Genomic DNA, 24660 nt, shown 5'->3' with positions numbered 1-24660 from the left:
AGAGTGAATTGAAGTAGCCATACATGGCTTACCATCATAGCGACTGCTTACATCCTGTGCACATTTTTTGGCAGCCTTCTCAGACCTCTCTGACATTACTCTTTTAACTTCCTCCCTACTTATATCGTGGAGAGTGGCTTTGCCAGCTTCAGTGAGAATGGAGTCCTGCCATACTGTATCGGAATTGAGCGTCCATCTCCTAAACATTCATTCAAAGAGCGCATCACTTTCTCTGCCACATGACTTGCGGAGTCTCCTGAGATTCAAGAAAAAAAAAAACAAAAACAAGAGTCAGTCATAATCCTTCTAGACTGAAATTTCCTTTTTGAAAGGAATTTGCATTTAGTCTTACCCACCAGTGCAAAACTGACACTAAATACTAAGCAAAGCAAAAACACCAAGAACTGACTGTGATTGTTTTCACAAACTGCTAGCAAAAAACTAGAAAAATTTGTTTCTTTAAATTTAATACTTTTAACCTCAGTTCCAGATGAAAAGACAAAATGTTACCTGGTGCATACTGAAATCGACTTTGTAGGTCTAGCCCATTAATCATGAAGCTCTCAGCAAGGCAAAGCTGTGTGATTCTTTCATGGCTCGAAACGCCAGGCCCAGCATCAGAGGTCTGAATGTCGATAGGTCTAGAAAATGATTTAGAGATTATTAATCTGACTATAAAGATACATTTAATGAATGATATAAGTCAAACTCTAAGTGAAAGCCTTGAGCTCTTGATGAGACAATGCAAGTGGACAGTTATGAAAGAATGTTAATTTTTTTATAACAGAAAACGGCAGCCATGTTGTTGCAACAAGTTTTGCTAAACTTATAATAGTAAAACTGAAGGGACTAAAGTGCCACGAAATACTTGCTTTTAGATATATCCTCAATAGGAAAGATGCATGCACAGAGATTATGCATATGGTTCAACAACATTAATACATCTATTTTAAAAAGGTAAACCATATGTACATGTACCTGTGCATGGGGAGGCCATTGTTTTCAAGATAAAGACGCAATGCTTTGCAAGAAGCAACAGCCGTACTGTTCTTCTGGGTAATTTCATTGTTGTCATATGTCTTGGAATCCTCAAGGAATACAACTGTGAAAAAACACAACCATACAATATGCATTTTTGGAGGAAATAAATTTTTAAGGTATCTGACTAGGATAACTGTCTGGATTATAGCTTAACCTCCTTGCTATCTAGTATTAAAAACCTCCCCCTAGCACTTCAATTCTGTGTCAAAAAAGTCCACCCCCCAGCTTCTATCAAAAACCTATTTTAACCCAAGACGTAGGCTAACATCTAGGTAACAGTGAATATCAGTTCTGTTAAATGTTAATTTATAGTAATAAGAATTCACACTTACGAATTTCTTTGACTTTGCATTGCACTTCTTCTGTCTTTGACTTAATTTCTTTAGCCAGTGGATGAGATGAAACATCACTGACATCCAAGGAAGCTGAGCAATCTTGCAGTCTTTTACTGAGCACAGTGTTTTTTCTCACCTCTCTTTCCAAATGATCACCTCCATCTACAATTCTAAGATAGTCCTCCGGAAGGCTCATCAACTCATATTGCAGAAGTGAATCTCTCAGCCATACAAGGTATGATACAACGTGATCAGGCATTTCATCAGTTATTATACCGTCCCTCTTGATTTCATGTTCATCTTTGTACAAATACCTAATGGCAAACAAGTCATTTTGCCAGTTGGTTGCAGTACTTGGATAAATGTACTTTGGCTTGCATGTGACAGTAACTGTTTGATCTGTAGTTTTGTATGTATCTCTACCTTGATGCTCAATTTCCTGCATGTCTTTGACGATTAGAATCACACCCGGGGATACATATCCAACACTGTCCGGATAGTCAGAGGATGGTAGATCAAATGGTGTATCACTGTTTTGAAGAGGGCAGTGCACAGGCCTTGAAAACCCTTCAGATGTTCCACATCGTACATATGCTTTATCATCTATTGCCCGACGAACAACTAAATCACAACAATTTATGTGATCTCCAAAGGGAAGGCGTGTATAGTTTTTGATGTGAGCACGATTGTAATGAATGTTTACATGCCTTTGCTTAAACGTTTTCTGTGATCTTATGTGTGACCAAAAGTTTTGACCACGATGTTTGTCTACTGTGTTTGTTGCAACATCTTCCCCAGGACCTTACTGTTTCACTGCTCTTAATGAGCCTTTTACCATGTGCAGCTAAATATTTGTTAGCAATTCTTCTCACGTCTCTTTTATGCAGTCTTTTCCCATCACTTTCCAAATATCCAGTGCCTTCGTCACCGCACCTTCTACGATGTGCTTTTAACTGTTCCTCTAAAACATCTGCAATGGCTTTCTCAGCTCTCCTGTCTATTCTGTAATTGCCTCTATTCTTTCCTCTTTGTGACTTTAATGATTGTTTCCATGAGTAAAAATGTCTTTCAGCAATTCTTCTTTTTAGCCCAATCGGTTTCTTTTTCAGTTTCATTACACGCTGCTTTTTGAGCTGTAAATCATAGTTCCAGTCCTCTTCTTCTTCGTCGGCAAGACGCTTTCTTTTTCTTTCTAAGAGAGCTTCGTTTTTCTCAATAATTTCTTCTAATCTTGATATGGTGCTTTCAATCTCTTCTTCTGCTTGTTGCTGAGATTGTGTTTCACATAACTCTGCTTGGATTAGGAAACTGTTTACTTGACTTTTTATCCTGTTCAAGTGTGATGAGGTATATCCTAACATCTGATGTAACTTAGTATTAGAGAAGATGCAGCAGAGCAAAAACTGAAGGATTACTCTATCTTTTGATGAAGACATCAACTTCAATAAAGTTGGGATGTTTCCAGCTAGAACCTCAGGAACAACTGGCCTGCTTTCATCATATGATTCATCAACAATTTCATCTAAAGCCCGTAAGAGGTGGATGTACTCCTTTTGCTTTTCTAAAAGGCACAGAAACCTAAAGAAACAGACAGCTTCTTTAAATTTTTTTCCTTTTTTTGGGAGTTGACACCAATCAATATTAAAACTCAATTGACTGATTGGTGTTCAATTGGATTCTGAGGTACTGTGTTCTTCTTTTTTTTTTGTATTTTAGTTGAGACTTTCATTATATAATAAAACAATTATTGGATGAGGTTTTTTGGGATATCCAGAATTATCAAGGTCTTGGTATTAAAGTGTTATCAGCCCCCGCCTTCAGTTTCGGGTGATAACACTTACATGTACCTTGCCCTTGATAATTTTAGATTAAAATTTGAATTAATCTGTAAGGGCAAGGTATGAAGGGTGGATGGTTTAACAAGAATATAATTTAATATAGTGGGGTATCCCTCGATTTCAATACAGCACTCAAAAAAAATGCAAAAAGGCACACATGCTTTATAAATGTTCTTACCTCTTTCCCCTGTTTTGCAAAATGATTACAGGAATTCCATTTGGAGAAAGTAAGAGATGTCGAAATTGAACTTTGGCGCTCTTTTGATTGTTGGAGTTGGCCACCGAAGGAACTTTTGCCGAATACTCATCGAAGGCAACGGCAAAGGGCAGAACCTTGTGCACTATAAGTTCATCCAACAGGCTAGATAAAGCGGCGAGTCTCGCCTTGGATGCATCTGATATTGATGATCGAATTGACGACTTGATACTTTTATGTGTTTCAACGGCTGTTTTTTCTTGTAATGACACATGAATATGCTTCAAAGGGAAGCATTTCAGCAGCAAACTGCGCGGACGAACACCAACTGACATTCTTCGTTTTTGATGAGATCCCCGAATATGCTGGAGCATTAGGAGAATCCGTGTTCCTTTAGGTCAGCTGCAATATACATGGCATGTACCTCATGTATCCCTATAGATAATGTATCAATCCCTAAAAACAGGATATAGATTTTCAATTTAGACCTCCAATTTTTAATAATAGAATTTATCAGTACTGATGTGTTGTATTTCCTTGAATTTACACGTATTGCCATGAAGTTCTTTATATTCTTGCGCAATCTCATTTCTCTCAATAATACATGTATTCCGACAATCTGTGCTACAATACATGAAGTAGCTACCGGAAAGACTTGCTATCGTTCGTTTGCCGCTTCGGTTGATCCTTTGATCTTCCCGATGTCGGGTATCATTGAACTGGAAAAAGAGGAAAATGAATTCAGCGAATTTCTGAAGAAAGTTTCTCTCGAAGAAAAGCTCAAGAATTTCCAGTCAAACGGTTTGAAGCGAATTGAACATCTTCAAGACATCCAAGAGAAGGATATTGGTGTGTTAGGATTGACAGTATTTGAATGGAGACGACTTCAACGAGAAATCACCACTTGGAATACGAAAGGAAAGGAGAAGAGTGCGAGCACTCAAAGAAATGGTGCTGCATTCAGAACTTCATCGGCTTCAACAGTTGTATCCCTGCCAAAATCATTCAAGAATTTCTTTCAAACACGGGATGGACAAGGGAATGTAGTGGTGTCCATTGAAGCACTAAAGAAAAAGTTCAAAAATCTGTGGTACGAGAATCCTATCAATCCCACTCAGGTGTTTTCTAACTCTTTCATGCTACAAATGGCTGAACAGAGAATGCAGTTCGAAAAGACGCATCGAGGCTGTGAACTTTGGTGTAGGAATCAGCGCTCCAAGCGGATTTATTTTTTACTAGCGGCGGCGAAACGGCCTGTGATCAACACTTGGAATCATTACTAAAGGAATCAAAGCATCATGGGGAAGTGCGAAATTGTAGACGATCAATTCCGTGCAGTGGTATTATTTCTTGAGGTCAACAGGGACTCCTCAGAAGTGCCGCCCAAGCAAATGTACGAGATGATCTGCCAGTATGTGGGTAAACTGGAAGAGGTTAGCACATTCTCCACCACAGTATTACAAAAGTGTGATGCTGAGGTGGCTGAATATATGGCTGACAATGGACCAAAAAGAGGTAAGCTTTTTAACAATTTAAGTTATATCATAGTATGTACACCTTAGATATGAAATATTTATTAAAGAGCACAGACAAATGTGGGTGCTTGTTCTTGAACTATTGTCTTGGATGCTTCCATGCATATTCATTCCCTGTCATCTAGTTAATATTAGACATCGTTTCCCTGGGCAGGGCATTCAGTGACCTGGGGATGGAGCATTTGTTAAGATAGAAAGCAGCACTACTATACTTTAATCATGCACAGTAGTTAAAAATTGTTAAAAGTGGTTAAAAATTTAAACTGGTCATTTCCCGATATTAAAGTCCATAATTTTTTAATATAATATTTGCAATGAACTGATCCACTATGAGCAATTATTTGCAAAATCCCTGATTAACCCGGCAAGACAACGCAGAGCCTGAACAAACTCTACATCTTGATGTGAGAATTTAATGTTCAGTTAGGTCAGAGAATATTTTATAACTTGACTTTATTTTGCATTGCTATAGGTTACAAGGATGAAGTGGCCTTCCTGTCAGAAGAGGCAAGACCTCGAATGCAAGAAATCGACAAAGATGTTAAAACCAAGTTGCAAGAGGCTAGAGATTGTATGCATGCAGCTAGGGAAAAATATGGATACTCCACTTCTTTCAAAAGTGCCAAGCGCAAAAGGCAAAAGGGCAAAAAGTCTGCTTGTGAGCCATCAACATCACAGACTCCTGACTCTGTCACAGTTGTTGATTCAGAGTCGGAGTGTGAGAACGACAGTTAAGAGTTGACTCACTTTTTATAAACCAAGGGCAGATCCATTAAAGGGAAGTTGAAAAACTGTAGAGCTATTAAAAGGATTTTCCTTCCTACCTCCAGTTTAATATCAGATTTACAGCAATGCTTTTACAATTTCTTGGTTCATTCATTAGTGCAAGTTAATCCAATCAGAGGCCAACTGAAAACTGTCATACATGCCTTCTCAAACAAAACTTTATAGTGGTCTGTTGCATTTTTATAGGAGCTGTGACTATTGCATAAAATATTTTACAATAAGCAGTCTTTAGAAAATAGCATTCTCAAATAGACCTATCTTATGGACTGTTGCATTTTTATTGTTACTGTTGCATAAAATATTTATAGATTATTGTTATTTATTGCAGAATTGTTGATTTATTGATCAAGTGATTTTTATTATAAATCACAATTTGCAGTATTTTAAATATTTATAGAGAGAATTTCTTCTCTCCAAAAGCTGCGACTATTTTGGTCAGCACCGAGTATCGAGACCTGGCTGCTCTGCAAAGCGACTACTAGAAGTCCACATTTAATGCTCTAGCTCTTCAAATCAGACAAATCTGATTGCCTGAAAACTGCAGAATGAGTGCTCTGCACCTGCTGAAAAATTGGGACCAGCCAGGGGTATCAATTCCAGGTGCTGACCAAAAGGATTGTACCCTCTGGAGATGAGAATGTTGCAAATAGCTATTAAAGCTTTGCACCTTACATTTAAATTTGGCTAGATATGCAGATGTACAGGATGTTGAAGACAACGTTGTTTATTTATAACGAAAATTTTAAACTGTTATTATTCTTAAGGCTCAATTGTTCTTATATTAAAGATGAAACAACAACAACATGATATTAATTTGAGGAGGACTCGGAAAAAAAATCCGAGTCCCAGATGGGATTTGAACCCACGAACCTCCGTGATCTAGTCGGATGCTCTAACCACTTGAGCTACTGGAGACTCTATGGTGAGCAAGGGCCAATTTGTGGGTCTCGACTGGAACCGCATCACGCGGCTACACAGCCAAGTAATGATAGGTACACAAGAACTGAGAACTCACTAACAGCATCGCGCTGTCACCTTAAAGCAAGCGTTCTTGATGGATAAATATAGACAATTTCTGCCAGCTTGTGGTTTATTAAAGACGTTAAATAAACATTTGTCACTACAGTTGTCAATAGGTGAGAAAATCAGATTGGTAGTAGACCCCTTTGAATCATCTTTTATATAGGTACATGATCTATAAAATTACAATATTTCAATGCCTAAATAATTAAAACAATTACGTTTTAATTTATGTGCTACAGACTGTTTACTATTATTTTCTTGACTTGAAAATAGGCAATGAACACAAAAGTAATAAAACTCTGCAAAAACACGAATGACCAAGAGGGAAAAAATGCTCTTCGATCTATTTGATCGTCTTTTGTCTCGTGCACATATCCAGCGCATCCGTTTCACATTCTTTGTATATTTTGAACCCTGCACCAATTCAATGTGGCCTGCCTTTACTCTTGTTTGTCCCATTTCCTTTTCTATAAAGTAAATCTTATTTTGTTACAAAAATACCTGCACGTGACAACTGTTAGGGTGGGAATCTGAATGCATGAATATCTTTGAATCATAATATCCTTCTAGATCAGAGGGTTCACTTTAATAAGAAATCTAATTGGTGAATCATGCATCGCGCTTGCAAAATACTAATTCACGCATCAAAAAATGTGATGCCCAGTCCTGTATCATGTGACTCACAGCTACTTTTGGGGCCGTCACGCATCACACAAAATCCTTTGCACGCCCAGGTTAAGGCTGCTCAATTTTTTTTTCCTTCTTAAGAATTCTGCAAGAAATTTTTTTTTAACCAGAAACATATGCTCGATATTTTTGGGGGGATTTGCACAACCCCTCCATCAAAAATCAAATGGTCCACCCCTTATGCGATTAGATATTATAAAGTATAATTTCCTTTAACAAAGAAAAGAGGTTTGTATCAAAACAAGGTCAACCTCAGCCTCACATTCTTAAGGAGCGCATACTGATACTATGTAATAGACCTATTAGAGATCTTTCACATAACTCCAACACCATAAGCTAATGAGTCACAATAGTAGAAAAGTCCACAAAATATGTAAATGACCATTTCGACGCATGGGTAAGCTTTTTGTTTTCTTTGTCTAGTAATCTCTATGCCGCCTCGCGGCATTTATGGGGCAGTGAAGCGCAATTTTTTTTTGTTTTACTAGCGAGTCAAAGATCGTAGAAGCAGTTAAGATAAAACCTGGATGAGGTTTCAAAAGATACTTACAGCACACGGAAAATGCACTTCTTTTTTGCAAACGTTTTAAGATGTCAACATTTTCCCAATTTCCCCCTGACATTTTTTTGAAAACTCAACGGCATATGTAGACTTTATTTTAAGACTGAAGGATAGAAAGAATTCAATTTTTCGAAATATTTTTATTTTGCTTTATGTGCATATTACTTGTTACAAAGACATGCAACACACGTGTTTCCATATATCAATATCGGTCATCATACATCATCAAACACTGACCGGCTGGAAATTTTATGAAGAACAAAAGCATCAGGGCATACTATTGTTCTACCCCAAGAGAACCATCGATAAAAAGGATTACAAGAATTGTTTCCCAAAATCTCCAAAAAGCTAAGCAGCTGACTGCCAGGACAAGTACAAGCAAGACTGCGACGTCACAGACAATTGTGGATAACAGGATGTGATACACAAATAAGTCACCAGAAGAGCAAAGATCCGCGAAATTTAGCCAAGCAGCATGTCTTGAAGAAGATAGTTCAGGCACCGATGCCGATGCTGATCTTCCATGGGAAGTCAACCCTGCACCGCCTGAGCCAAAACAGGATTAACCTAAGAAAAAGTGCTCCATGAAGTGACAGCGGACACTAGAGCAAGTCCACATTGCACACATGGAGATGTGTGGCAAGGCTGTGAAAATGATCAGCAAAATAGAAGGCATCCTAGATAGATTCAATAGCGACAGTAGCGCAAGGGACTAAACATGCGAAATATTGAACTGCCAATTTCCTTTTGTCCATTTTTTTGAGTTGATAGTATTTGTGAGCGAAAACACGGAAAATATAATGCTTTTGTCACACAATTCGTCTTTTATTTGAGGGTTCTATTCATGCGAGCCGCAATTAAATGAAAAGTTACCCATGGGAAAACACCACACATTGTTTACATATTTAGTGGTTCCAGTTGGAGTTATGTGAAAGATCTCTATTCAGCTAACTCAATGTTTTATCCAATTCAAATTTCCCAGGGTCAGGAGTCTTTGTGTATTGTATTTGCATTATAATGAGGCATTCACATTGAAATGATATGAAAGTCCTGAAACAAAACGTTTTATTCCCAAAGAGTTTGAATTGGGTACAACATTGAGTTAGGCAAATAGGTCTAAGGGCTATTATTTCGATAAATAATGTAGCTAGTAATTCTATACAATCATATGTTAAGTTAATTAAGAAGAAGAAATTTATTTCCATGTTCATTTTCACCACCATTTATTATTCCTTATTATTAATTGGTAGTTTTTTAGTATACTGCGACAAATTCGTGTGCCCTGGGTTCTTAAGGTTGCATCTTGTTTATTGTTTTAGAGTTACAATTTCACTGGCGTAATGGCTAGAGATAGATCAAAAGAATGTATTTTTTTATTTGCAAATGTGGTTGTATCTTCAGATAAGTTAATTTTCAGACATATAACTTCTCCTTTTCGCTTTTCCTGATTAAATTTCTCCAAGACAGAATGTTTTAGTGAAAAGACAAAGACATACGAGAGACCTTAAGATACCTAGCACAAACTGTAAATACTGGTAAAAGGAAAACAGCGGTGTCCAGATAGAACAGGAGCAGTTGCTATTGTCACATTCGGGGCCATTCAATTTAATATCCACCCCCCCTCCTATTGATGATGGTTTTTTGGCATGACCCTTCAGAAAATAAAGTTCTAATGAAGATGAATGTTTCCCTATTGATATCAAGGAGAACTGTCCCCTGCCTAATAAACTGTTACAAGTCAAATCTTTAAATAAAGCACACCTTATCCGGAATTTGCACATTTTTTTCTTTTTTTTTTTAAACAGACAAGGTTTGATTTGGTACTCAGTCACCACTGTCAGCCCAAATGCCGGGAATTTCACACTTGACAGGTTTGAAGCGCCCACATGTTAATTCTCAATCAAGAAGCCGCAACATAAAAATTATTCATTTCAATGTATATTCGTAAAAGTGGATGATGAAATACTCACCATTTACCTGAATGTACGCTTTCAGTGTCGCTACCCTCCTTGCCATTCATGACTGGAATTCTTTGAATGAAACACGGAATGAAAGGTCCTCTACAACAGCTCGCGGTGTTTTGACCGCACACGTTTCACAAATGAGTTTGGAGATGTGTATTCCGTTTGCAATCCACTGTTTGGTAGACCACATTGACCGCGATGAACAGAGTTAGGTTGTCACAGCAGTTCGGACAGAAAAAAAAAACACAGGAAAGAACATAACAAGCACTTCCAGCGGTGTGCCATCTTTTTCAACTGATCAAGTTAGATTGCACATGGTTTGAAAATAAAGCATTGAGATATTTTTATAGGTATCAGTTGTCAACTTTTATTCACTCAAGTGATGTCATCTGCTGTCCTGTCCCCCGGTCTGTCCCTGCTTCTTGAACCTTTTTTGCAAGGTAAAGTACATTTCAATTCGGATTTGATTATTTACTGACTAAAACAGTCTAGGAGGAATCAACGTTAATATAAGGTGGATGTGACCACGTGTCTAAATTGGCTACTTGGTGTATGTTTCATTCTTGTTCGATCACAGGTCAAGTGCTGTGGTGGTGTGTTGGAGTCCAAGTTTCTGTACCAGCAATCTCCTAAAATGAGTGACTTTTTAATTCCCACCGATTTTGAGGTAAATCGACCTCGAAGTCCAGTTGCATTGGGTCAGTGGCTTCTGAAGAATGGTGCTCCTGATGAAATTGTTCACGCTGTAAAAGGTAAGTTTACGTGTTTGGGGTTGCGATCAATCTGAGAACAAGCACGCTCCCAAAGTAGAAGCTGTATGCGTTCAGTGTCATTTTGACTGATGAGAAAGCACTTCTTACAGCTTATGTTACAAAATTTAATCACTATTTTCTTTTTCTTTTTCACGCATTGCGTCAAATTTAGCACTCAATGTTGTGTAAAAATGCATTAGCGAGCATGCACAATAACTGTTAATTTATGCGCTCCTTTTGCCTGGGAAAAGTTACACTTTGAAACATCGTTTCTGTATCGTTCATCGCAATTTTCAAACAGATGTATATATTAGTTGATTGTTCATTGTAGTCATTTACTATTTAAGAAGAAAATATTGATTGGCCAAACTTGTGAACATTGACTGATAGAGATTTGAAGATCTCTTACCTTCTTTCCTTGAGAGGAGAAAAACTTTGAGAACTGGCCCAGTTATTGGTAAGTTAGACACTTTAACCAATCCTGGGCTGAAACCTGCATGTTCCGACCGAGTAAACCCTAACATCAAAATGCACTTCCTCAACACTGTCCTCTATGATCTAATAAGTAAAATTTGTTTAACAGTCAAAATCTTTTTCACTTGTTGATCATGTCCTTTTTTTCCTGGCCTTTTATGATTTGGGCTGAGCCCTGTTACGATAAGGGACGAAAAGAAATGTTGGTAGCTTTATGACTCAAGGGCAAGCTTTATCCAGAAGGGTGTCCAGGCACCCTGTGGATGCCCACATTTGAAAGATTATATATTCATAACCATGTGAGAATCCGGTAGCGTTTTATATCGTTCAAGCAGTTGAGGCACATAATCTATGCAATTTCATTCAAACAGTAGAAAGTTATAGCCATTTCTGTTTCAGAGCCTCTTTTTTATATTGTGAATTACATCGTTTTTAAATACCTATTAACCAGCTTGATGCAAGGTTCGAGGGTGCTACCAAAATTGTTTACGTTCTTTGGGGTGCCCTTAAGGTATTTGGATGGGCAATCTTTCCAAGATTGTAGGCCCAGTTGCATTGAATTGACAAATCTGTGTGAGCGTCCGATCTGTAGTCTTTTTCTTGACAGTTCATGTACAGCTCAATGGATTCGAAAAAAAAAGGACGAGGATAAAGGAAAACCTCTATCTATGCTGTAGTCTCCCGCACCATAACTTCAACTTGTATGTTTCCGCTCTAACGATAATTTGGCTGATGTTCCTTTGTTTTGGTTGTCCCGACTACAACAAATCACCTCCTGTTCTCCTAATCTGCTCTATTGGAAAAAAAATTCACATCTGATCCTTGCTATTTTTTTCACTCTCCTCGCATTTACTGAGTATCTAGTAGAATACTTCCACTCAATTATTTGTTATCAAACTTCTCCACACAGCACACCTGACGAAATAACGAGGGCTTGCCGTTCCATTTTTGCGTTGAAGCACTAACAGGAAAATTACAGATTAACTATGTATTTGTCTTACAAAGATTGAATGCATTTTATTTATCATTGCAGGAAAACAGAAAGCTACTACCTCATCAAACGGTAATATGATCGAGAAAAGCTCAGGAGAAAAGGTGTGCCCAGAATCAATGAAACGTCACTTGTCTTCATATGTTTTGCTGGTTAACAGCTGACATAAAGGCGATCATGTTGGGTGTAAAAAAAAGCGTTTTCCGCTGCTGGGAAATAAACTCTTAACGTTTGTGTAAATTTAGCGAAATGAAGGGCTTTGTTTGACCCAAACATGGCCATCTTGTCATGTGGTTGCAAACTACGAATATATTAAACTCCAGGCAAAGCAAATTCCAATGTCTTTACCCTTATTTGAAACCCTCTGTTCCTACTAACAAAGTTAGCTAAGTATTCTCCATCTGAAAAACAAGATGTTAATTTTTCCATTTGCTTGAATCAAATCATTCCATGTACATTCTTCCTTTCCATGTACTTCCTGCTCCAGGCAAAGTAAATTCCAAATGTGTTACAACTGAAAAACAATTATTTAAGTAGTTCATTTGCTAAAATATAATCTTTCCAAGTAAATTCTTCCTGGATGGCTCTCAAAATTCCAAGGTTTCATATATAGAGAATACTTCATGGAAAGTGCTGGCGTACGGTATTTATGCACGAGTTATTGACGTATCAGAAATCGAACGAGTGAGTGCAGCGAATGAGTAAGATTTCTGATACAAAAACAGCGATTGCGTAAATACCGTACAAGGCACTTTCCATGTGGTACTGTGTTTATTATATACATACTGAGACAATCATCATTTTGGGGGCCTTTTTATTTTAAATCTTTCAAAAGTGCTAAAATTTGCCGCTACACACTTACCGCAAAGTGACAACGAAAACAAAGTATCAGCTTTTTAGTAAAAACGTTTGTTAAAAACATAAATGACGGTGAGGATATGAGGTAATCCAAGAACTATAAGTAATCTTAACTGTTTGTTCTCAATGCACAATTGAAAATGAGTGAATTTAAGTAAAATGGCCGGTTTCAATTCAGAGTAGACAGACTGCAAATTATCTTAGTTGCTAAAAAATATATCTACGTGTCGCAACTGTTCATCAGTAGGATGCCTAAAATGCGTGCAATTCCACTATTGGTTTCGGCTCCATTAAATCCTATACCAATTGCAGAACACTTCAGGAGGAGCCACCCACCATGTGAGCACAGTCACCAGGGGCACCCAACGGCAATTTTCGGGAAAATATCTGTTCGGAAGATGATTTGAGATCTAGAATTTTCGGAGCATTTGTTGTAAAATTTCTTGCTTGCCTGCCTATCCTAGGATTTTCAAACATCTACAAATGGTATAATTACTCATTTTCAACGGATTTTGACCCTAAAAAAGGCCACCTAGAATTTTCGGGAGCCTTTTCCTGGCTTAAGCTTAAATGAAAGGCAAATTAGCTCCGACAAAAAGCACAACAAAAGCTAACGTTTCATTCTGTTTATCCCTTTCAGCTGTTGTTTCGCCGGCTCTCTACCGTTTTCTTTATCGACAGTGAAACAAACGAAACTATTGTACTCCATTTCCGAAATGTTTTTCACTTTTTTGGCGAGAAATACTCTTTGAGTAAAACTTTTCTCGTTGAATGTGTGTACCCTCTTAGTGAAGCGGCGCTGCAAGCTGCAATAAAAGGGGGAAATTTTGGCGGGAAACTCATACACCTGTGTGGCTTCTGATTGGACGTATCATTTTTCTCACATGTGAAAAAAACATCGTTCGCTATTCTGATTGGACGTATCATTTTTTCACGTGTGAAAACCATCGTTCGCTCCTCTGATTGGCTAGAACTTATTTGCGTACGAAAATTTAAGACATAGCTTTTTGGTGAGTATTTCTCAGTATGTATATAATAAATATATATATATAGGTGACCTTCCAGGGCATATCTGAGAAATATAAAGAAGACTTTACTGGATGCAATTTTTTAGTTGCCTTTTGTGTCATTTCAAGTATTTTTTTCACTTAAAGTTCTCCATATACACTATACATATAGTTAGGGTTGTCACTACCAGTACGCTTTATGGTTTTTCTTTTAGGTGCAGCTTACATAAACATATGGTATCACTGAAAAAGCATTATTTCCTCTTTTGTAGAAAAATATTCACTTATTTAGTTGGCAACCATAACTAAAAGGTTTGGTTTTTTTGTATTACCCCAATCACAATAAACCAGGGGCAATGGTCTGATGAAAACCAGCAATATCCGGCCAGAATGTTGCAATACAAACCACAAAAGATCCTTTGCATACTAACATAGATAACATCATTTATAATTTGAGAATGAAAACTTAGAATTGGGATTCTCCACAAATTCAGACCACAGTTTTTTGTTGAATGGAATGCACCCACAATTTGGTGAACTGCAATGCCAATACCAGAAGTTGTTCTCTCAGGGGTCAGTTGCAAAAATATTAATTCATATGCAGAACGAAGAACAAAACATATCCTTTTTCTCCAATGAAAAGTGAGGATTTTGATCCAACTGCCGGAGACTTGTGTTATAAAGAAACAGTCTTTTTCTGACTGATACTGAGAACACATCTCTATCAGTCTGGTTATTCAATCGGCAACTGACGAGATCCACAAGATTAGGATCGAAACCGCAGACTTGCCTGAAAATGTTGGAAAACATTATAACGTCAGATGGGCTACTAAATGCCCCTGGCACAAGCAATGCCTTTGAGAATGAGGATAAGATGGAAGTCTCATATGACATCGCTAATGATGTCTCAGAATTACTTAGTAAGATGACCATCAAGTCCTGTCCTCTTGATCCCGTCCCTGCTTCTGTTTTGAAGCAGTGCACATCAGTTCTTTTGCCTGTCTTGACTCAAATTGTAAATCAGTCTTTATGTCTAGCTGTTTTTCCAGACTGTTTTAAGCTTGCATTGTTGAATCCTCTTCTCAAAAAGCCCACACTTGATGTTGAAGTTTTTTCGAATTTTCGTCCTATTTCAAATTTGATGTTCATGTCTAAACTTACTGAGAAGGTGGTGGCATCTCAGTTGATTAATCACATCTCTAGTAATGGACTTGATGAAATACTACAATCTGCATATAAACAATTTCATAGTACCGAAACAGCTTTAGTCAAAGTTTTTAATGATATTATCCTAGACGTTGATAGGAATAGGATTGTCATCTTTTATTAGATCTATCGGCCGCTTTCGATACGGTTGATCACACTATACTGATTGAGAGATTACCAAACCGCTTCGGTCTTTGCGATCTAGCTCTGGCCTGGTGTAAATCATACCTGAGCGACAGAACTCATTTTGTGAGCATTCGTGGTGCACGGTCTGTCACGCGTTCGCTGTCGTGCGGAGTACCACAGGGCTCTGTGCTTGGACTGATTTAATATCTGCTCTATACCTCCCTATTGGGGGATATTGTCAGACAATACAACATGGGCTATCATTTCTATGCTGATGATACTCAGTTGTATCTGTCTTTCAATTCTCTCAGTGGGGATGATCAAGCTTATTCTGTCTCTCAGGTTGAATCTTGTGTTAGAGATATCGACCGTTGGATGTCTTGTAACAAACTTAGGTTGAATAGGGACAAGACGCAACTGCTCATTATCAGTTCAAAATATCGGCCACGCCCATCTTTAGATAGTATCCTGGTTGGTGATCATCGTGTAGAGCGGTCTGACAAAGCTAGGAACATAGGAGTTGTTTTTGATGAGACCTTGTCACTGGATAAGTATGTGAGTTCCGTTTGTAAATCTGCTTTATTTCATCTTCGTAATATCGCGAAGATTAGAATGTACCTGACTTCTGAGAGCACAAAGACCCTCGTCCATGCTTATGTTACTTGTCAACTGGACAATTGTAACTCGTTGCTCCTGGGGTCTCCGGAGTATATTATTCAGAAGCTCCAGCGCGTTCAAAACTGCGCTGCACGCCTTGTAGCTGGGCAACCTAGGGCTGCGCACATTCGCCCCGTCCTTAAGGAGCTACACTGGTTACCTGTGGAGCAGCGAATTACCTTTAAAGTTTTACTGTTAACTTTTAAAGCTCTCAATAATCTGGCGCCTCCGTATTTAAGTCAACTTATAGTCCCATATAACCCTACAAGAAATCTTAGGTCAGCTAGCAAACGTTTATTAGAAGTACCGAATGTGCGCCTGAAGAGCTATGGGGACAGGGCCTTTTCGGTCGCTGCCCCAAAGCACTGGAATGATATTCCCTTAGACATTAAATTAAGTGGATCAGTTGATGTTTTTAAATCTAGATTGAAAACTTATCTTTTTAGACTTGCTTTCAATTGACTTTTTGTTTTAGTACTATTGTTAGTTAGTTATTTTCTTTTTTCTTGATTGTAAAGCAATATAGAGCTTTTGTATATACTGCTATACAAATTAAGTTATTATTATTATTAACGAGGATGATCTACTCGGCAAGTCCGATGACGATGAACAAATCCCTCCGTATCAAGTGCCTAGAAAACCTAAACAGCCTAAACAGCAACGCCAAAGCCGCGACAGGGGCCCTCAAAGGAGTACCAGCGAACCAAGGACAGAACAGTACCGAAAACGTCACCGCCACAGCCCATCCACAGGGAACCGTAAATGGAGCCGTAGCCTATCCGCGGAGGACAAGATTAGCCAAGCCGAAGGTGCGATCAAAGCTTTAAAAAGGCACACAGACAGGGGAACTTGTCCAGAAACCCTACAATATAGGGCGAGGGCCAAAATAACAGCAGACGAGGACTTCAAGAGAGAGACAAAACAAATCCGTAAGAACGCGGAGCAAGAAACACTCAATGCGATTATCCATCAACAATAAATTGGCCATTTTAAGGCCGAAACCAAGAAAGGAAAGCGAGCCTCATCGGCTATAGCACTGAACACTAAGAACTGTAGTACGATCGAACCAGCGCGTGCAGCGCTAGCTGAAAACAATGTGACGATCGCAACAGTAAAACACATTGCTGTTAACCTCCAGGCACAAATCGAGCAATCGAAAATGAAGTTCAAAGGTACACATGTGTATCATCTGACTCCCACCACAAACATGGGGCCAAAAAACAAATTTTAAAAGCCAAACGGCTAGCAACTAATAAGTGCAAAGAGCGCAGAAAGGTCAGACACCAGAAACGTTCAACTATCAGAATAGAGGCGAACAAAAAAACAGAAAAAACCTCTCAAACAAAGAACTTACAAATGACCAGATTAATTTACTGACAAAAGGGCTTAAATTCATTCCAACACCCGTTACAAAACAAACACAAATCAGGCAACAACTCTAGCGTGACTTTGATCAGTTTGCAAGAAGAATGCGTCTAATGTACATATTTCGAGGGGAAAACGAACCCCATCCTTACCATGTCAAATCTGCATGGGAACCACCAATACAACGCTCAGTAGCCCTATCAGGGTGTGATGGCCCAACGCAGAAATTATCATCATTTGTCGACAAACTCCTTCAGCTGATAGCACAACAACAGTCGTATCTTAAAGATACTACCGACTTCGTTAATTTCATAGAAAACACGAAAGTCCCAGCGGACATCATACTTGTTTCAATGGACATTACGACCTTGTATACAGATATACCGCAAGAGGAGGGAATGACAAGGTATACAGAGCAGACGAAATATTCGATAGAAACGAACCTCCTATCCCTACACAACTACTAAAACGAGTGCTCAGGCTAATTCTTCAAGAAAATTCTTTCCAGTTTAATGGAAAAAACTACTTTCAAACACATGGTACGGCCATGGGCACGAAAATGGCAGTCACCTTTTCTAATATATTCATGAACAAGGTAGAGACGGAAATCCTTAGCCAAAGCCTTTTTAAACCGCTCGTTTGGAATGTTACATAGACGACATCTTCTTGCTCTGGACTACAAACAGAGACAGAATAGAACATTTCATTGAACAAGCAAACAATCATCACCGTACGATCAAATTTACAGCTGAAATTTCCGATACGGAAACAACATTCCTGGACACCTACATTTACAAAGGGGAAAGATTTGAAAGAGACGCAATCCTTGATGTGTGTACTCATTTCAAAACAACTGAGACATTTCAGTATACCCATTTTGGTTCCTGTCACCAGCAAGGAGTTAAAAAAGGCTTCATTAAAGGGGAAGCCCTCCAACCCCTCAGAACAAACTGTTCCAAAATAATATTCGAAGAGAAAATTACAAATTTCAAAGCGCATCTGCTACAGAGGGATTACCCAGAGGATCTTATTAACACAACCCTCTCAGAGGTGAACTTCAAAGACAGGAAACTAGCCCTTCAAACCAACCATCAGTGCCTAACCTAAAGCAAATTCTCATGAAAAACTGGCGTTTAATAGAACAACAACCATTACTGAGCAAAATCTACAAAAAACCGCCCCTCGTATCTTATAAAAGAGGGCGGTAGCTCAAAGACATACTCGTGAGAGCCAAACTATAAAGAGGCTATTTTAAACACACGCAGGGGAGTCGTGTAGGCCTGTCAACCCCATTTTAAACCATCAAGGAAGAAATAGTGCGCAGTGCACAAAAGGTCCAAAGTTATGGGCTCATTGTGGATGAAGTCACTGACATCTCTGTGCAATCCCAAATGCTTACATTCATACAGTTTGTAAGCCCTGTTACTTCTTGCATGGAGATTGCATTTCTGTCAGTGCACAACGTCCTAGAGGAATTTGCAAGTGCCAACGCTGATGCCCTAACATCCCTTATCAAGGATGAGTTGCAGCAGTGCAGTTTAAGTCTAACGAATCTTAAATTCTTGTGACAGATGGGGATTCAGTGATGACTGGAAAAAAGAACGGTGTAGCGACAAAGCTTAAAGAGCTCAACCCAGTCTTGATCAGTGTTCACTGTATTTGTCATAAGCTGGCCTTAGCTTGCACTGATACTAACAAGGAGATTGATTAAATCAAACGATTGGAAGACATACTGCGTCAACTCTGGGCATACTTTGAAAATTCACCAAAACACCTCGCTGTTCTTTTGAAGATACAAATTGACATCAAGAAATGCAGCTTACAGCTAAGAGAGAAGAGTAAGCAGCTACTGGTGAAACGGATGAAGAAGGCTTGTTCCACAAGGTGGTTGAGTTTTGACAGGTCTGTAGCTGCCCTGTATCAAGAATATGAGGCTGTCCTTCATACACTTAAAGCTCTGGGTGAGGATGGATGTGCTACAGCTCATGGTCTGTTTAACAGGCTGAAAGAGGGAAAGTTCCTTGGAGTGCTTTTTATTTTGAAAGACGTCCTGCCAGTCCTGTCTCATCTTTCAAAGGCATTTCAAGGAGGATCAGTGGCATTCTCTCAAGTGGTTCCACTGATAAATGCAACCAAAGCCAGTCTTGAAGAGCTATTGGAAACTAACTCGCCAGTGCAGAAGTTCCTAGCTGTTCTTCAGTCATATACCCACATCTGTGAAGACATCAAGGTCTCTGCTGCACAACAACAACAGCTGACAACAGCAAATGTTGGTGCTATGCCCCTAGCATGGTTACCGTATATGTTATGTTTTTACTATGTGACAAATGAGTAAAGGGGGACAGCATCTATATATAATCTATGTATTTTTTATGTGCTGGATATAAAAGCGAAATTCACTTATCTGAGGCTAGGCAGGTACTTATATCTTCCTCGGATCTACCAAAAATGTTGCCAAAAAAAATTCTTATAAAACTAATTCTTCTGAAAGTAGAAATTCCACTATTATGACTAGCAAATCAATGTGCTACTCAGAGTCACGATAAGTCACGCTTTATGCACTCTTGATTTTATAATGATAACAAAAATATCTTTAAGGCCCATAAAGCATATAAAAATGCTTACCCTAGACTTCACTTGTTTCTTTTTAACATGAATGTTTTTTACCTACCTAAAGTTAAATATATGTAGCATTTCTAATCTGTTCAGTTTTTTTCATATGGATTCGGTAACTGACAAATATATGATCCAGAAGAAACATCCACTCTGAGATACTTTTGTATTACATTCAGCACAGGAACAGCTAAAAGTCTGAAAAAAGAACAAATAAATGATATAGTTATTGATAGGTAGATGTAATGCTCCCAAAGGGTGTAATAAGAATTTGAGAAGACAAAACATTATTCTTGTTGGAATTGTATTTCTGATACTGTTAATAACAGCATGTTTAACAGAAGGTTTACAAGTCATTTTGTCCATAGTGATAAGCATATAAGTTTTTCGTTAGTGTATCACAAACAGTACCTGCCCAATTTCTTCACTCTAGTGATGTAGTTAATGACAGTCCTGTCTCTGTATCTGGGTAACTGATCATCAGCTTGGTCCAAAATTTCCACGATAGCAAAGTAATGGGAGGGCAAATAGCAAGAACATTTTCTATCGTCAGACAGTGCTTTCTGGTATTTTTCTTCAACTTTTGCATAAGTGTGGATCGAACCAAAGAGCTTGTTATCCAGATGTTGGAATTCAATAGTGTAATCATTTCCTGCAATTACATGCTTATAACTCATGCTGTGGAAGAGAACTCCACCTATTAGACATTGCCGGAACACCCAAATTTTTCCATGATCTGCTGGCAGTGTTGCTAGCTGGTCTTTGGTTATGAGCACTGAATTACTCCAGACTCGTTCTACAGCTCCAACAACATGTGCAGTTTCTGCAATGCTTTCTTTTGTTGTGTTAATTGCCTCATGGATGATGAGCTCAACTGCCTGAATAAAGATTGGCTTGATGAATGGAAAGAAGTTTCTATACTTAGAGAAGCCACTGCAGCAACGACCAGGCAGGAATCAGAAATTCCAGTTCTAGATCATGACACCGCACTGCACATAGCAGACCTGGCTGGAAAAGATAGCACTGTTGCAATTGCAGCAATTGATGACCCGATGTATGACTTCTACTTAATGAAAGTTACTTCTGATGGTGTAGAACAACTGAGTGAGAACTTCACGGATGATTATCAGTGTCATTACTACCAAGGAATGGAGATCTTAAAGGGACACTTCTACTTACGGGATAACATACATGATATGACTTATACTTTAGACAAAAAGAGGGTTGCAGCAGTGTTTGCAGCCACTGCGAGACACATCTGCAGTGATCTTGCAGTTAAAAAACGAAACAAGAAGTGCATTTATAAGCTCTCGCTTATGTAGCATGAGGAAATCATCGCTTCATTGTGACATTATTATCTTAACTTTTTCGCTAAAATAGAGATTGTTAATATGAAAACTTAGCTAATCCAGCATGCTTCCCTTCTAAATAGCACTCTGTGAAGAAAAAAACAACTCAATTTGAATTTTGCCACGCCCTCTGTCCATCATGGGTAAATAAAAATTGGCTTTGTGTATTGAAAAATTATATTTTTTGCAAGATTTCAGTTGAAATAACCATAGTAAGCACAATAAGGGAGAAAGAAACAATAAAAAGAGCTTTCCGGAATTCAGACATTTTTTGACCCATTGTAACGCAAAATGGAGTTATGATTGTGCTACTCATCATAGGAAGGTCCATTAATTCTTACAGTTTGAACAGAATCAGCAAATAATGATAGCCTTTCTTCTGCTTTACATTTTAGATTTTAGTTAAGCATTTACCCTTTTATGTTTGTTCGATGGTTGTATGTCCAATTTTCTCTGTTACATTCACTTTCAGATTTTTCAATGATTGCCAAGATCACAAAAGAGACAAAACCAAAAAAAATTAAGAGGGAGAGGTTGAAAAGCCGCACAGTCCAGCCACAAGAAGTGACATAAAACAAGCTTTAAGACTCAAATGCAACAGTGTGATCAACATTTGCCGTAAAAAGGTATTACTGTCAGTGTCAATAATATTAGGCCAATGTTTTGTTTTAAAAGTGTAATAGCCTGCCAGCAAGCTCTCCAGGGCACTCTGGTAGCAGGGAAGGAAAAGGAAGGAGAGCGTGCAAGTATGTCGCCGGAATTTGAATATCTGCATCGAAAAAGTTGATGCGAAATACTGATAGGTGGAGATGACAGTAATGATGACATTACCCTCGGCACATGTCTTCTAATCTTTTTTTACATTTGCATTCTTTTTCGGTTTGTCCTGATTGGTAGAAATCTGACAGCTCAGTTGGCAGGGAGTCACAGGGGAATTGTAAGTGGATTTCAAATTCCACAGACATAGTTGCAGGCTCTCCTTCATTTTCTCGCCCCGCTGCCAGAGCACCCTGGAGAGCTTGCTTACAGGCTGTAAAAGCAGTCTTTGTATAGTCTTTGACTATTGTCCACAATTACAATAAGTATTATTCTGCAAAATAACTTTAAGTTTTTAAGGCTGCATGAATTACCCGTACTTGATTCAATTTGTACTATGACTAATAACTCTTTTTTTTAGGTCTTAAAGGAAGCTGAAAAAGAAAAAAAACAAAAACTGCTAACTGTGGATCAGCTTTAGTGCAATATTTTTATTTATAAAGCTTTCATTTGTTTCTCCTTGGTAAAGTTGATGTTAAATTTCCCAGGCTAGGCTATTTTTATGATCTATTTCATTGTTACCAAATTTCCTTTGTAAACTCTATCTCAAACCTATGCAAAGACTATTTACTCTGTGTTTTCCCCATTTTAATGCTATGGGAAATATTTGTGAACGTTATGTTAAGACTATGTTTATCATGTTTACTCCATTCCTAGGCTATCTAAAATCTAAGCAAACCCTATTCAAAAGCTATTTAGTCTACTGTTCCCTATTTCATTTTACTATGTAAACTCTCTTTCAGCGCTATGCAAAGACTATTTCCTCTGTGTTTTCTCCATTTTAATGCTATGCAAAATATTTGTGAACGTTATGGAAAGACTATGTTTATCATGTTTACTCCATTCCTAGGCTATCTAAAATCTAAGCAAAGCCTATTCAAAAGCTGTTTAGTCGACTGTTCCCTCTTCATTTTACTATGTAAACTCTATTTCAGTGCTATGCAAAGACTATTGCCTCTGTGTTTTTCCCATTTTAATGCTATGCAAAATATATGTGAACTTTACGTAAAGACTATGTTTATCATGTTTGCTCCATTCCTAGGCTATCTAAAAGCTAAGCAAACCCTATTCAAAAGCTATTTAGTCAACTGTTCCCTGTTCCATTTTACTATGTAAACTCTTTTTCAGTGCTATGTGAAGGCTATTTATTTTCTATGATTGGTCTATTCAAATGTCTATAAAGTTGACTGTGAGGTCCAAAATCTCTTTCCAAAAGCTAAGTAAATTGTATGTATAGGCTATGTGGTAACTATGTCATTTCCCCCTTTATTTCTAACTTTAAAAACTGCATAGCTTTTAAGTAGGTTCTGTTTGACTAGGGAAAACAGCATTTCTTATACAAAAAAATAGTCCTGGCATAGAAACAACATAGGATTTGGTAAAAGGATTGTATGAGACATTTGCATAGGTTTTACATACTCTGTAACATAGCATTTGCATAGATTCTACATAGTGTCTGATTCTACAAGGGTTAATTGCAATTCCCTTACCCAAAGTAAATGGGTACTGGACACAACTATTTTGACCCCCTGTTGCTCACTTTCGATGACCTTAAAACTTGTCAAGTCTAATGTCCTTTCTAGAAAGATTATTATTTTAACATGATATTTTTCCCTTTAGATAGTTTTAGTATATCATCTTGATTGGTCATCTAGACGAACGTAGCAAAGTCGTTTTACATGCAAGTTCGGAGGATGACGATATGCCAGCATTTCACCTTCATTCTCCAAATTTGATAGCTGAAAAATTTAGAGAATGTGTGGAGAAAAATGGCTATCTGGACCAGAAGGAGAAAGAGGGAGAGGAAGCAAAAGGAGCAACGCATGGCAATTACGTAGAAGAGTTCGATTTTGAGAAATGAAAAAACGAACAGCTGGAAGAAATAAGGAGACTTGAAGAGAAGCCGTTCCATGAAAGTGATTGGGAGTTCATTAGGGAGATGGAACAGCAAATGGTAAATATGCAAAACCTACCATTGAACTACGACATGCTGAAATACTAGGAGAGGTAAGTGATAAACAAACAACACTCGATACATAAACTGGAATATAGGTAGATATTCTTCATATTACGTAAATTTAAATCTCTATTAAAAACTCAAGTTCCTCTCCTTTGAAATTTTAGATCAAACCAGAGGACAGTCCCATGAGCAGTGACGAAGAGTAAAACAGCGAGATGAGAATAAGCAAATGTTCTGAAACATTTGCACAGTTACCCCTGGGTAAAACTACCAGATTGGTTAACCACGTCAACTTGCCAAGCCAGTTGCAGCTGATTATGACCCACAAGAAGCAGACAGTTCAGGCGGACAATATCCCTTGCCTGAACCTGCCCAAGATCCAACAGAGTACTGGAGGTGGTTAGACTCACAACTAGAAAAGGAAGACAACGACAGCGAGGAAACGAACGATGAACATGGAGTTGAGGAGGAGTCAGTTCAATCATCATATTCTACTCCAACTTCCAGTCCAGTTGAAAA

The 24660-nt window shown here is 38.2% G+C and overlaps 3 protein-coding genes across 3 annotated transcripts; all 3 read left to right on the top strand.

Annotated features, from left to right (window-relative positions):
- Positions 1 to 14845: 14845 nt before the first annotated feature.
- LOC140928998 (uncharacterized) lies at positions 14846 to 15379 on the top strand. The gene has a single exon (XM_073378814.1). It carries the CDS (start codon positions 14846 to 14848, stop codon positions 15377 to 15379), a length of 534 nt encoding a protein of 177 aa, XP_073234915.1.
- Positions 15380 to 15633: 254 nt separating this feature from the next.
- On the top strand, positions 15634 to 16500 carry LOC140928988 (uncharacterized). Its single transcript, XM_073378803.1, has one exon. It carries the CDS (start codon positions 15634 to 15636, stop codon positions 16498 to 16500), a length of 867 nt encoding a protein of 288 aa, XP_073234904.1.
- A 137-nt stretch (positions 16501 to 16637) lies between these two features.
- On the top strand, positions 16638 to 19738 carry LOC140928976 (uncharacterized). The gene is made up of 2 exons (XM_073378792.1): positions 16638 to 16847; positions 19196 to 19738. Exons 1-2 carry the CDS (start codon positions 16638 to 16640, stop codon positions 19736 to 19738), a joined length of 753 nt encoding a protein of 250 aa, XP_073234893.1.
- The last annotated feature ends 4922 nt before the right edge of the window (positions 19739 to 24660 follow it).

This window comes from Porites lutea, chromosome 1 (assembly GCF_958299795.1).
Source record: "Porites lutea chromosome 1, jaPorLute2.1, whole genome shotgun sequence".
Taxonomy (NCBI): Eukaryota; Metazoa; Cnidaria; class Anthozoa; order Scleractinia; family Poritidae; genus Porites; species Porites lutea.
The sequence above is the reverse complement of the archived record's forward strand: the minus strand, read 5'-3'. Positions and strand labels throughout refer to the sequence as shown.

Bases quoted from the DNA above. Each gene is read 5' to 3' on its own strand.
- LOC140928988 (XM_073378803.1), top strand. From the start codon at position 15,634: ATGGGCTATCATTTCTATGCTGATGATACTCAGTTGTATCTGTCTTTC.
- LOC140928976 (XM_073378792.1), top strand. From the start codon at position 16,638: ATGACGATGAACAAATCCCTCCGTATCAAGTGCCTAGAAAACCTAAAC. The intron at 16,848-19,195 runs GTGCGATCAAAG...GTTCTTTTGAAG, and splicing joins CAAGATTAGCCAAGCCGAAG to ATACAAATTGACATCAAGAA.
- LOC140928998 (XM_073378814.1), top strand. From the start codon at position 14,846: ATGTTGGAAAACATTATAACGTCAGATGGGCTACTAAATGCCCCTGGC.